The 13,641-nt window shown below is 33.4% G+C and overlaps 1 protein-coding gene across 1 annotated transcript; it reads left to right on the top strand.

The window, feature by feature from the left end:
• Window positions 1-403: 403 nt before the first annotated feature.
• Window positions 404-3,480, top strand: LOC142329521 (protein FAM200C-like). Its single transcript, XM_075374195.1, has 2 exons — window positions 404-441; window positions 2,814-3,480. Exons 1-2 carry the CDS (start codon window positions 404-406, stop codon window positions 3,478-3,480), a joined length of 705 nt encoding a protein of 234 aa, XP_075230310.1.
• The last annotated feature ends 10,161 nt before the right edge of the window (window positions 3,481-13,641 follow it).

The raw sequence follows: 13,641 nt of genomic DNA, 5'->3' as shown, positions 1-13,641 counted from the left end.
TAAAAAAAAGTAGAAAGGAACAAGCTTTGGAATGGTATGTACTTCATTTTTTTTTTATTACGGTTTATTGAGAAATTATTACAGATTAAGTTTAGATGCCTTTAATTTGCCAAACTATAATCCTATAGTCCATATAAATTTTATCTAGAATAGAATGTGGGTTTTATTTTCGCTTCAGACGGCGGATCAGCAAAACTTCAGCCGTGTTTACTTATTCACTGTTGTTTTAATCGAACCTTTTTTGTACAGTTAATATAAACGACATTTATAATAACCGATGAAGTTTGCAGAATTACACGCTAACACGATGAACATACGTGACGTTTCTTTAAGTCGGTAAAAAAAAAAAAAAAAACAAATAATAATTTTACAGTATTTAACCTTAAATTCATATCATTTTATAATGCGATTAGCACAACATCGACAAACAATACGATTCAAGTAAATATTATACGGTAAAGAGAAAGAGCTGCAAGGAAGCGGGAGAGGAAGTAATGCAACCTATGATGTGAGAGACAGTCCGATTGTATGCGAGTCGGTCTGTTGTTCAAACACGAGTCGGCCAAGAGTGCAGATAATGACAATGTTTACTGTGAACAGAGAACAACAGGCTCCCTTTAGCCTGGACGTGAGCAGTCATGGACGTGCCTTCATTTTAAACCAGCCAATTTGTGGCGGTACAACCCTACCGGTGTGTGTATATATATATATAAACTATAGAGATCTCTATTCAATTCTAACAATCGAACAAACCACTTCCCTACAAACATAGTACATCTGGAATAAAATTACATCGGTCACGGCTTTTAAAAATGCAATAAGTATATCTTTTAACACGCACGTGAATTCTGTATTCCATTTTTGCCGTACGTTGGAGTATTTTATCAGATTATATCAATTACATACAAAAAAAATATATATATATATATATAGATTAAGAAAATAGAGTGCACGTTCCAAATCTAAACTTTTATTCTAATAGACGATACGTAAATATCTAAACTGATCTTTCTTACATAGAAAGTATCTAAGTACCTCACAGTAACACAATAATTACAGGGTTATTCGTAGGAAATTATGGATATCATATATATAATATATACACGAGTGGATACTAGATAAAATCCAACTTTTTTTTTTTTTGCTGAAAATACGCTTTCTATAAATGACATAAAAAATTATAGTCAATTAACTTATTTTAAAATAATTAAAAAAAAAAAACGTACAAAGATGGCAAAATATTGCACGACTTACGCCGGTCAAATCATACAATACCTTGCTGCACAGTTTTTACAATACAAACATTAAGGGTCTGACTTTTCTTTGTAATAAAATCGTCTTTTTATATAAAAACATAAATAAATAAATAACAAGAATATCCTAATACGATTAGAAAACCTTTTAGTAACCAAATTTTCAAGGTTCTTGATAAGCAATTAAAGTATTAAATATAAAATAAAAAATTTATACTTAAATTAAAAATAAAATCCTCAAACGTATAAATAACTTTTATTACCTTTCAAGTTTTATTTATTTATTTATTTTTTTAATTTATTTTTGGTCTGTTGTAATATGAAGTAAAATCTTAAAATTAAATACTGTAACACGTTATACTCTTATTGCAAACTTCTACAATATATAGCTGCCAAAGCTATTTCAATTTTAGTAGTCCTATAAGCGATGAAGAAAAATATAAACACTTTAATAAAAAAGATTAAACTTAAAGCCAAAAAACAAAAATTAGAAAATATCATTTTTGGAGGCGGGAAATAAATTTTAAGAAACATTTTCCTAAAAATATTTAACTAAAGTTTAAGCGAAATAAATCTGCTTAATTAAGGTTTCTCTAAATCTAACAACACCTTCAACAGAGATTAAAACAGGTAAAAGAGAATTCTCAAAAAAAACTATTCGTCACTTTAGGTCCGGTGTCTACAGTTAAAAATCATAAATCATATATTTTAATTTTAAGAGGCGGGGGTTGATTTTTTGAATTTTTTTTGGATTATTTATATATGTATTGTGCATAACAAATTTTCCAAAATATTTTTTTTTCTAAAGCGGCTCTGAAGAAAATCTAAATTGGTTTTTTTCGCGATATTCTCCCGATTCCTAAACGAATTTTTAAAAAATATTAATACGATCAATGCCTGATATATAGATACATTTGAAGAAAATCGGTTCGGTCAATCCTGTGCGAAAATCCCAAAGCAAAAAACAGCGACACACTTATTTACATACGCATTTACGTACATTCATATGTTTCTTTTGGTCTAGATCAGTGATTCTTAACCGGGGGTGCCCGCACCCCTGGGGGTGCGGGAGAGGCCTCTAACAATATACATATATTATTTTTGCGATATTTATGTATTTGAATTTTCTATGACATCAACCAATTATTTTTTGTTTAAAAACGGTTAGGTAGATTTGGCTGCGTCCGCTCCCACTCCCTTACTCAATACCTGAGTCTATTATTGCTTCTGCGTCATCGCCAGTTTGTTGAAAAACCTCTTGAGACGGACACGTGTACGCATTTAAACATCCGATTATTTACATTACTTACCTATTTAATACATTCGTATTGATCAGTGATTCAAGCCCAAATAGGATACATCGATAATACAAATGTAACAATTTTTCTCACTAATTTAAAATAATACATCCGAGCCACAATTTATGCCACAAACATATGTTTCAATGAAACATATGCCGCAATTTATTCATCCGTGTTATATAAAACCGTGTTATACGATGTTTGGGTGTATTTTTGTTATTTTTTATACGTTATTTCTAAATAATTTAATTGAATATAGTGAATCCTACTATGTCAAAAAACGCCAATGGAACGACAAGTATGTTGGTTATGGATTCACTTGTACAACAGAAAAAGATGGTACGCAACGACCTCAATGCATCTTATGTTCCAAGATATTTTCAAACAGCAATCTCAAACCGTCAAAGTTATTAGAGCATTTCAACAATCTGCATGGTGGTGAAGGAGTAGGTCATAGCGTGAACAACTTGAAGTCAAAAAAGTCTCGATTTGATACCGGTGGTACTATCTTAAAATTATGCCAGCCAGCAATTCAAAAGCCCCTGTTAGAAGCTGGCATATTTGTGTGCAAAGAAAAAAAACCCCACACGACCGCTGAGGAATTAATAAAACCTTGTGCATTAATAATAGCTGAAACTGTATTGGATTCTGAAGCGCATAAAAAAATTCAGCAGATTCCGTTATCGAACGATATAATTCGATCGCGAATTCAAGATCTCGGTAAAGATATTTTACTACAAATAATAGAAGACATAAAAGCCAGTCCACTAAAAGTAAGCGTACAACTGGATGAGTCAACCGATGTTGATAAATGCAGCCAGCTCTTGGTATTTGTGCGATGGTGGTGCGGAGACCTTTTTTCAGATTCAAAGGGGTGCGGTTCACTTAAAAGGTTAACAAACACCGGTCTAGATGAACGGGTTTGACCCAAAAAAAGGAAAATTTGCAAAAAACTTGACACCTCATTTTCGTCACGATCGCCGTACTTCTTTAATATAGCTATTCTACATATATTCTCCGGGAAAGTAAAAATTAATACAAAATATTTTTCTGCATTAATTTTTCAATACTCTTTAAACGAAGATTAATAGAACATAAAAACGATAGTAAATAGAAACTAGTATTAAAAGTGATAAAATATTTAACGTACGGTTCAGTATGCAGCATAGAGATTTACAATTACGAGTATATACGACTTATACAAGGGTTTTTAATCAAGCTGCATCGCACGGTGGCGGTGTACAAAACAAGTCGCTATATTTAATGCGGCGATACAAATTTAAAACAGGTGATACCGTTCGTGTTACACATGCATACCACCCGTATGGCAATTTTAAAAGCGGTATAACGAATACGAAGCGGATGGTTTTGTAACAGATAGCCAGCTAGTGAATAAATATTAGGTGCAAAGGGTATGGGGCGGGAATTCGACCGAGACATGTATAAATGAACGGTAAGGTTTTTTTTAATGTATACAGTATAAAAACCTATTCTGTTTATTTTAATTTTTTAAATTATATATATTTCATCCGTTATATTTAAATACGGTAACATAAGATCGATTAACAGTTTTTGACTTAAGAAAAAATCCTTAAGACATATTTAATAACTACTCGCTATTTTTAAACTACGATAAAAATGAACGTAATTTAATAAATAGAAGAAAAATGAACTTAAAATCAAACACGAAAATAAACCGATGTAATATGTAATTTATTAAAACAATAGTAACGTAATATTTTGCGAAATATTATGTTTGGCTTACATGAAACAGCCATCCAACTTTTAGATAATCCGCCTCGTACCGCAACAAGAAAATTTTACAGATAGGTGGTTGAAAAATATTTTCACTGATAAAGTAGTAGTAGTATAAATACAACCGTTAGAATAACAAACGATGTCTTCTACCAAAATTACAATTTCTCAGAAATTTTCTGCTGTAATAAATAGAATAAGAAAATCGGTTAAATTATTTTATAATTAAGTTTGTGTATTCTTTATTAAATTAGAGACAGTGCTACGACGTGGAATATGTTAGACTGGCTGAACAGCGGAAATAATAGAATTTTATGACATAGACGAAAACGATGATTTGATATTCAAATGAAGTTACTGAAATTCATTTTATCGCAAATAACAAATGAATTTCGGGAGTTAAAGTCTACAGTGAAATTGCCTATTAAGTGATTATAGACGGATGTTGAACCGGTTATGAATGGATAACGGGAGAAAATAATGATAACACTCGACGTGAAAATAAATCTATTGAAAGTGATGATAGTAATGAAGATTTGTACCGAAATATACATATATATAACGTATATGTAGCGTATTGTATATATATATATATATATATATATATATATACAAACGTATATGCACGGTTCCAAGATGAATACTTGTCTATTACTTAGAAACGGGAAGAATATTTATTAATATTCAAACAAATTTTTTTTCAGGTATTACGAAAATCTGTTAACAAGAAAAAATTAAAATTAAAAAAAAACCGACGCCAAAACGTGGTACGTATGCGTTAATTTACACAAAAGATTTGCGTTTGCTCAAAAGATTTCATACTACCGGTGCTAGAGGCTATGTACCCGCGGAAGCCCTGATCAGAATTCAAACTTGCGAAAAATTAAATTAACTGTTTAATAAAAGCAATATTTAACTTTGGACATTTAAATAATAAAAGACCATCCTAAAAGAAAAACAAACCGTTTTGAGTAAACCGCACCGAAACGGGTCGATTTGCACTAAAGTTAACTGGAGATCAGAGAAAGCAATTTCTGGTTATTCAATAATCGATAACAATAACCTGAATATAATATAACTAAACACGGTTTATCGGAAAAACAGAAATTAACACTAGAACAAATACAGGAATCGTGGGCAATCCAGTCGTTTTTAAATTTGCTTCTTCTTTTATCAGATGATACTCGGCAATATTGAGCTTCTTCATTATGAGGAAGCTCTTAATTCATTTGCGAGGTATAAGTTTATAAATGGTTATAGTTCTGATTCATTAATTTTAAGTGATTTCTATTGAAACAGGTGAGCTGGGACGTACGGTATTACTCGTACGTATTGCTGGAAAAGAAAATCGAATCGATCAACCGTCGGCAACTTTCTTAGTAAAAACCTTATCTACATCGATACAAGTAACACACAGAAACCTGAAAATGACTGATCGGCTTACTTTGATTCCCCTAGCAAAGGAAATGTTAAATAATTTTAGATTGATAAATTTAGGGAAATGACAAAAAACAAAAAAAATTCCTCCATCATTTTTACCTGGCCTAAAGGAACTATTCTAAGATCATTGTTTACATTTAACGACCTTCGGGCACTTGTTTCCAACCAAAGAAACCAAAGGCTGTTATACGAATATTAATGTCTACGTTCCACTTTTCGAAAGATGTTGATAACAAAACTAAAAATCCCGAAATTATATAATAATCTATCTGGAAAGAGAAAAGAGTACATTACATTTGACAAAATGGCTTACGCTTATATTATTGCCAAGAAAACCAGAAGACGACCGCTTAGATAATTCTACGGCGTGCGTGATGAAGAAGGTATAAATTTGTTTGTACTCTAGAAGCGTGTCACAAAGTCTGAAACGGTCATTCGGTCAACATTTTTTGAACAATCTTGGTCTACAATCAGCACAACCATAGAGGGGATAAAAGACTTCATAAAAAATCGTTCGAACGATGTTTTTCAAGATATTCAGGTACATTATCAAATCAAACTTCCACAAGCAAGCAAAATATTTAAAGCGCTATATGTCCGAGATCAAAAAACAGAAAATGCATAATCTTATGTTGCTTTACTAATAAAAATATCTATAACAAGCGTCTGATTTATAAAAAAACTGTGAATGTAACCGTACTCTTAATATTTGAATAGTTTTTTTACATATTGAAGATATAAACTACAATGTACTGGCCGGACATGTTGTACTGGGTACTTAATAAACGATGGACCGGGCGTCCAGCCCAGTGAAGAAGAAGAAGAAAACTTGCAAAACCCAAATTGCATTCCTTTCTTTATTTTAATTTATTTAAGAGATAGACAAGCGCGTTAAGCCTTTCTATGCAATTCTCTCCGTGTAGGCAATATATTAAAACCTCTACCAAACAAGGACCCCATCAGGCGCATTTCTGCCGTACCGAAATATCAATAAAGGTTTGATTCAAGGGGAATGGGGCAGGAAGAAAGACGCAAGTTTACAACTCTCCCACGGAATAACCCCGATTAAAGTTTTATCACGCTTACGATCTAAAAAAACTGATGTGGAACCACATGACTTCCCTTGTACGCCTATTAGATTACATAATTTTTTTACATATTTATATTTTTTATTACATATTTTACGAAGTAAAGGAAGAATTTTGATCGCGAAAAATTTCGGTTTTCAGATTTCAACGGAAGGAAACATCCATTTTGAACATCCCTGAATCCATTTTGACTAGTTTTGGCATGACGTCTGTAGGTACGTATGCATGTTTGTATGTACATTTCGTATAACTCAAAAACAATTAGCTGTAGTATGCTGAAATTTTGGATTTAGGACTGTTGTAACATCTATTTGTGCACCTCCCCTTTTGATTGTAATTGACTAAACCAAAAGTGCCCAAAAAAGCCCAAAATCCAAACATAATTAAATTTTAGACTTTTTCTTAACTGCAGTAATAAACTCTCCTTGAGAGCTTTTCAACGATATATCAAGGTGGTACTTATTTTCATTGGTTCTAGAGTTATAGCCAAATAAAATTTTAATTAATGAAATATTTGGATCTTACAAGGGAAGATCCAATCGGGATCAAATCAGACTTTATCTCCTTTATTTAAATTTTTTTTTTTTTTAATTTAAATATATTGTTTATTTACTCAAAATTATTAATCCGTGATTGTAAAAAAAGTTTTACAATAAATAATTATTCAATAATAACAATAAAAAAAATATGAAAAAAAATCAGATGTTATTAGAGAAATAAAATTTTATACACTTTTAAAAATGTGTATATGTAATTTAATAGGCATTACTACACGTGTGCATGTGTAGTAAATTTGGTGAAACATCTGATTATATAATATTAATTGAAAATTATAATTTAGGATCGTATTATTGTTGGATTTTCTAGTTTAATTTTAATTAATTATTCTGGAATGTCTAATTTAATCTACATTAAAGCTAACTGCAGAGTGACAGAAAAATGACTTTCACAAGAACAACATATACACTGAGACATACATGCCCTTCCTTTTCCTGTTTAGCCTCCGGGAATTACCGTCAGGTACTACTTCAGAGAATGATATATATGAGTGTAAGTGAAGTGTAGTCTCAGGTTGATCTCTGAGTTGTATGGTCAATTGGAAATCCAACCACCAAAACTACCGATATCCACGATCTAAGTATTCAAATCCGTATAAAAGTAACTGCCTTTATTAAGATTTGAACGTTAGAACTCTCGACTTCGAAATCAGCTGATTTGTGAACACCCGTTCACCACTAGACCAACCCGATGGGTTGAGGCATACATGCCTATCCACTTTATTAAAGAATTGGAGGATCGTATTTCACTTTCAAATGAAATAAGTTTAAATGAAGTGCAACAAAATATGTGTATATGTAATTTAATGGGGAATCAAGGAAGTTATGTCGTGTCAACATCAGATTTTTTTTTTAATTTTTTTTTTGTTATTATTGAATTATTAATTATTGTATAACTTTTTTACAATCAGAGGTTAATTATTAATAAATCAATATATTTAACTTAAAAAAAAGGAAATGAAATCGGATTCGAACCGATGTGCCTTCCCCTTGTAAGATCCAAATATTACATTAATTAAATGTTTATTGGGCTATAATTCCGGAACCAATGAAAATAAGTACCACTTATTACATATCGTTTAAAAGCTCTCAATGAGGGCTTATTACTGCAGTTAAGAAAAAGTTCAAAATCCAGTTGTTTTTGAACTTGGCCTTTTTTGTACACTTTTGGTCCAGTCGATTGCAATCAAAAGGGAATGTGCACAACTAGATGTTACAACAGTTCTAAATTCAAAATTTCAACATTCTATGGCTAATCGTTTTTGGGTTATGCGAGATACATACAAACGTCACGCCGAAACTAGTCAAAATGGATTCAGGGATGGTTAAAATGGATATTTCCGTTAAAATCTGAAAACCGAAATTTTTCGCGATTACAATACTTCCTTGAACCCGTTTGATTAGAAAGATTCAGTCAGCGGTAGGGGACAAACGGCCAGGTCTGTGCGAAAGGTAGCAGGATAAAACATCCCCCCGACACACTATTTTCGTTCCGTTATGAACATTGGTGTAGTGTACGATAAATGTGTGGACGGTATACGGTAAAATTCGAGGAAAGTGTGCGATAACAACCGATCGTATGAATCTCGGAATTCGCACGAACAAATTCCGAGTCGAGACGTAAGAACGACAATGTTCCCGTTCTGGGGTCAAGAACGAGATGTTTTTCGGCGAGTCCGTGGGGAACAGGGCACAAGGTAATATTATTCACTGATAAAAGCGCAAGCTGTTTTCTTTTGTAAATATGAGGAGTGAATTAATTCTTGTGTCGAGTTAATCGAATATTAATTTTGTGTATTTGTTATCACTCTTTTTAATTTTGTAATAATTCTTATTAGCCGTTGCAAAGTTCATAATAAACTTAGAATTGCATTTGTGATGTTTAATTTATTATTTTGTAAATAGTAAGTTAGTTTGAGTAAATAAATTGCATTTGTAAGAATTTTAATCTGCGCTGTCTATCAGTATTCTTGTCGAACCACACGCAACAGTATTATTCGTCGTTACTATCGTGATAGGGAGTAAAATAAAACTTTATTGATGATTTACCTATCTATTTGGAGGGGGGGGGGGGTAATAAAACCAAATTGTTAATATTTGTTTATTAATGAATGTGCTTAATTTTATACGCTTAATTAAATGTAATTTAAATTTTGCAAAATTAATCATTAAAAGTTGAGTTCTCCTCAGCTTTACACTCAACCGAAGTATTAATAAGATAACTGTATTTTAAAAAATTTATGAGATTAGGTTAACCTTGTAGGAATTATCATATAACAGCCGAAATGAAACGTAATAATTCTTTTGATTATGCGAGAAGAGTAAAAGTAATTAAAGGGTGAAGTCGTAAAAATATGAGTGGCATTATTAATTGCACGGTAATTAAAATTCGAGACTCGAATTAAGACCGTTTATTATATTTTGTAACATCATAAAATTTCCGATATTAATAGTTCAATTAGAAAAGTAACTATAAATAATTTAACTTTTACGATTTAAAAAGAAGACGCTACAGTCAGAAAGAGAAGAAGAATAAATGAAGGTATACTAAAAGAAAAGATAAGAAAACGGTAGAAAATATTATTAATCTAAAAGTCCCGAGAAAAGAGTGTTCCGAAATAACTTTCCGTCTTCCTCAATCGGTGTTTTAATGACACCTCTGAAGTTGTAATCAATGAAGAGATTATTGTCCCGTATCTTTTCCTTCTTTATTTCTTATTTCCCTCATGTCTTGTTCCATTAAATTGGTTCTACGTTTTTATTTTATTTTCCGGTAACTCTTACCCTGGTATAACAGCAAAACCTTATTCCCAGGTCACTTGACGTCCACCTATATAATTATATATATATAAAAAGACTACACCCAGTGTATCGTGGCAATATATCTTTGGAAACTTATTTCAGTAAATTTTATATTTATTGGTAGCAATAAATTTTTAATGCCACTTATACTATAATACAAGAGTTGATCCGTAAACCTGTTAACATGACAGTAAATTGTTTATTTATTACTAGCTCAATTATTAGTTGGTGTCCGATCGATAACAAGTTCTTATCGACCACAAGGGAAGAGAGACCTAGCCCCGTGAACAATTTAAAATATTTTTTTTTAAAGTTTCTGTTAAAATTCATTTTGAATATATAAAATATAACATTTTTTTAACAATAGCAAGACGTCATATAATCATTGAAGGCTAAGAGGGCCGTTTGGAAAATTCAAGGCCTGACAAAAAAAACAAGATTTTTCAAGGCAGTTAATTACCTTGCAATTCAATAGAGTTAGATTTTTAATTCCCCACTATAATGAAATTTGTCAAACTCTGCAAAATAAGTAGTAGTCGTCTCAGCTTTGACTTCATAATTTAAAGTGAATGTTCGTCCATCGAACCATGCCTTCATGTGTGGAAAAATTGCTGGGTAACAAATTCCCAAATTCGGTGAATTTGGTACATACGTAATCACTTCGAAATGTAGGTCATGAAGTTTTTCAGCTAAAATGTGTGCAGCATTGTCGTGGTGAAAGAATGCCGACTAGATGTGGACATTTATCCTTAACTGTACTCTTCATTCGGTCTAGTAATGAAGCGTAATACTTCTCGGTGATGGTTCTGCCATTTTTCCGGTAGTTTATGAGCACCGTACCAAATTAATCCCGAATGACCATAGCCGTGACTTTTCCCGCAGATGGAAATGTTTCCCTTACTTTGGTGCACTTTCACCTGCTCCCACCCACTGTTTGGACTGCTGTTTCATCTCTAGCTTGTAATGGTAAATCCATGTTTCATCTACGGTTACAAAACGTCGAAGACTCATACCAATTCTCCTCGAGGCTGAACACCCGCCTCGTGACATGTCTGGTTACCACACCAACCGCTCCATTCATAGTCATGAGTGGCTTAATTGTAGGACATCTTCTTGGCCTCAAAATTATTATATTCCACAGTCAACAGTCGGCCTCGTGAGAAGCCACCGATACAAATGCCTCAAAAGACATTCACATCAGTAAATTCCTCCCTAGTTAAATTCTGTCTTCTAAAAAGACATCAGACACCTAACTCTACCACGTAGCCCTCAGTAACTGCTAAACTAACAGTCTACCCGCGGAAGATCAAAGGGCTCGCGCGCCCAACTCTATTACCATTTACCACCATCTAAATACAATACGATTATTTCAGTAATTTCATGTCCTGACAGCATATATTAATAAGTTTAGCGATAGGATTGCTAACAGCAATTTATTAATTTTTTTAGCGAAAATAAATATCCCAGAGGAACTCAGGCCTAGTCCGTTCAGGAGCTGAGTATACCTCTAGTCTCCCACTTCACCACCAACTTTGAGGATCGCTTGGATTTACAGCTAGGTTGATCGTAACCAAAATTTGCTTATTTGCCCCTTAATAAGTGTGCATTCCAATACAACAAATCGCCATGCTAAAGTTAAATCGTACCCGGGAGAGTGAAAACACGCTCCCGAGCATGACCCAATTGAAACTTGAAACTACTCTAACCGTTGCACGGTACCAAGCACGCCTACCTCCGGCCAATGAAACTGCCCGGACGGACCCTAGCCACACGGGTAACTAACATTAATGAATCCGCAGTCATCAGCACAAAGTACGAGGAGAAGTAGGCTAGCCGTGAAAATTGACAAAATACACCAGCAGAATCCGCCAAGGAAAAGGTTCTCTACCGGGTCTCCTATACCTACTTTAAACTGCACTTTGGTAGAGACCAAAGCATCACAGACTGATGAAGTTTGATCAACCCATATCCGATGCAAAAGCGTTCCTGCAAGCAAGAACAGAAATACAAAGAAAATGCCCAGAGTTCACCACCTAACTCGCGCCAAAGAAGCGAGTTTGCAATCGCAATAGACCTAATAAAGCCTCCTGCATCGAGGAATGAGAAAATCAGTACGCTTGTGAAGAGACAAGAAAAACCGCATGACCGGTAGATCGCCCTACTAGTAGAAGGGCGTGGCAAAAAGCAACCCCGAGATTCGCAACAACAGTTCACCTATCGCTGCACACAAACATCAAGCATCAATGAAGTCCTAGCGTTCCCGGAAATTGAAGTACAATTCTACCTCTCGTAAATAATAGCCACAGTCCGTACTGTTCACCGAATGTCTGCATTCTTTGCGCAACCTTTTACAGTTGACGCAGGATAGAGCCTCGGCTTTCTGCGGACAATCCTCGCGCTTGTGGTTCTCCTCGCCACAATGCGCGCAGACTGACGCATACTTACAGAACTTGGATCTGTGTCAAACGACAGCACTTAAAGCACCTTTGTTCGTCAACGTACTCCCTGACTCGACAAACCGTGAGATCGAGAAACAACTTACCCTCAGACACAAATGTTTTGAAGAGATCAGCGCCAAGTTCGAAAACGCCGTGATACCGTTGGGCATCACGCTTCCCAGTCTCGAAGAGTAGTCTATACTCTTTCCTAAAATTGGCCTTATCCGACTTTGTAAATCCATGAGTCTCAGGCCATTGAACACCAAAATCTACAAAAACTCCGACATACGTGTAATATACTCTCCTTTATATAAAATTCAGCATATATAATAATAATAATTTTATATTATTTTATATATAATATAAAATTATATAAAATATTCGAATACTGTATAACTACATATTCGAAAAAGCAATGGATAATTTTACACATCCATAGTAATAACGGTCAAATTTTCTACAGGAAAATATAAATTTAAACAAATATTATAACGCAATGTTTTAAAAGAAAATTAACAAAGGACAAAAAAAAAATTATTACAATAAAATAAAAGGGAAATGAACTTTAAAAGATTTCATTTGACAAGATAAAAAAACATATTTTTTTTCAATTTAATGGTATAATAGAGTACATTCAAACATTACACATCTCAAAGGTACAAAGTTACACAGGATTTTATTAATATATATATGTGCGTTGGATTCAAGAAGGTTTATATTACAGAAGTATGAGAGAAGGATATAGTAGAGAAGCTGGAACAATAGCTCACAGTTTAGATATAGCTTGTTGGTACATTTCGTCCCCAAGAGAGAACAAGTAAAAGTAAATATTTGCAGACTTGTGTTACGTCCGTAGGTCCGACGTCGTCGTACTTGCACACTTCGCGTAGCAACGGCAGCAAGACACACAGGATACAGCTTCAATGAACTCGGCCGGTTAAGTTCCTTTTATTTCTACTTCAACGGACTTCCTTATTAACTTCATATATACTTTCATTCCTATTTCT

Source organism: Lycorma delicatula, chromosome 8, assembly GCF_047948215.1.
Source record: "Lycorma delicatula isolate Av1 chromosome 8, ASM4794821v1, whole genome shotgun sequence".
In the NCBI taxonomy this organism is placed as follows: Eukaryota; Metazoa; Arthropoda; class Insecta; order Hemiptera; family Fulgoridae; genus Lycorma; species Lycorma delicatula.
This window is presented reverse-complemented; position numbering and strand designations above follow the sequence as displayed.

What these genes read in the sequence shown, in the direction of transcription:
- LOC142329521 (XM_075374195.1), top strand. Translation starts at nt 404, where the DNA reads ATGCGATTAGCACAACATCGACAAACAATACGATTCAA. An exon ending in CGACAAACAATACGATTCAA is followed by an intron (nt 442 to 2,813) that starts GTAAATATTATA and finishes AATTGAATATAG; the next exon opens with TGAATCCTACTATGTCAAAA.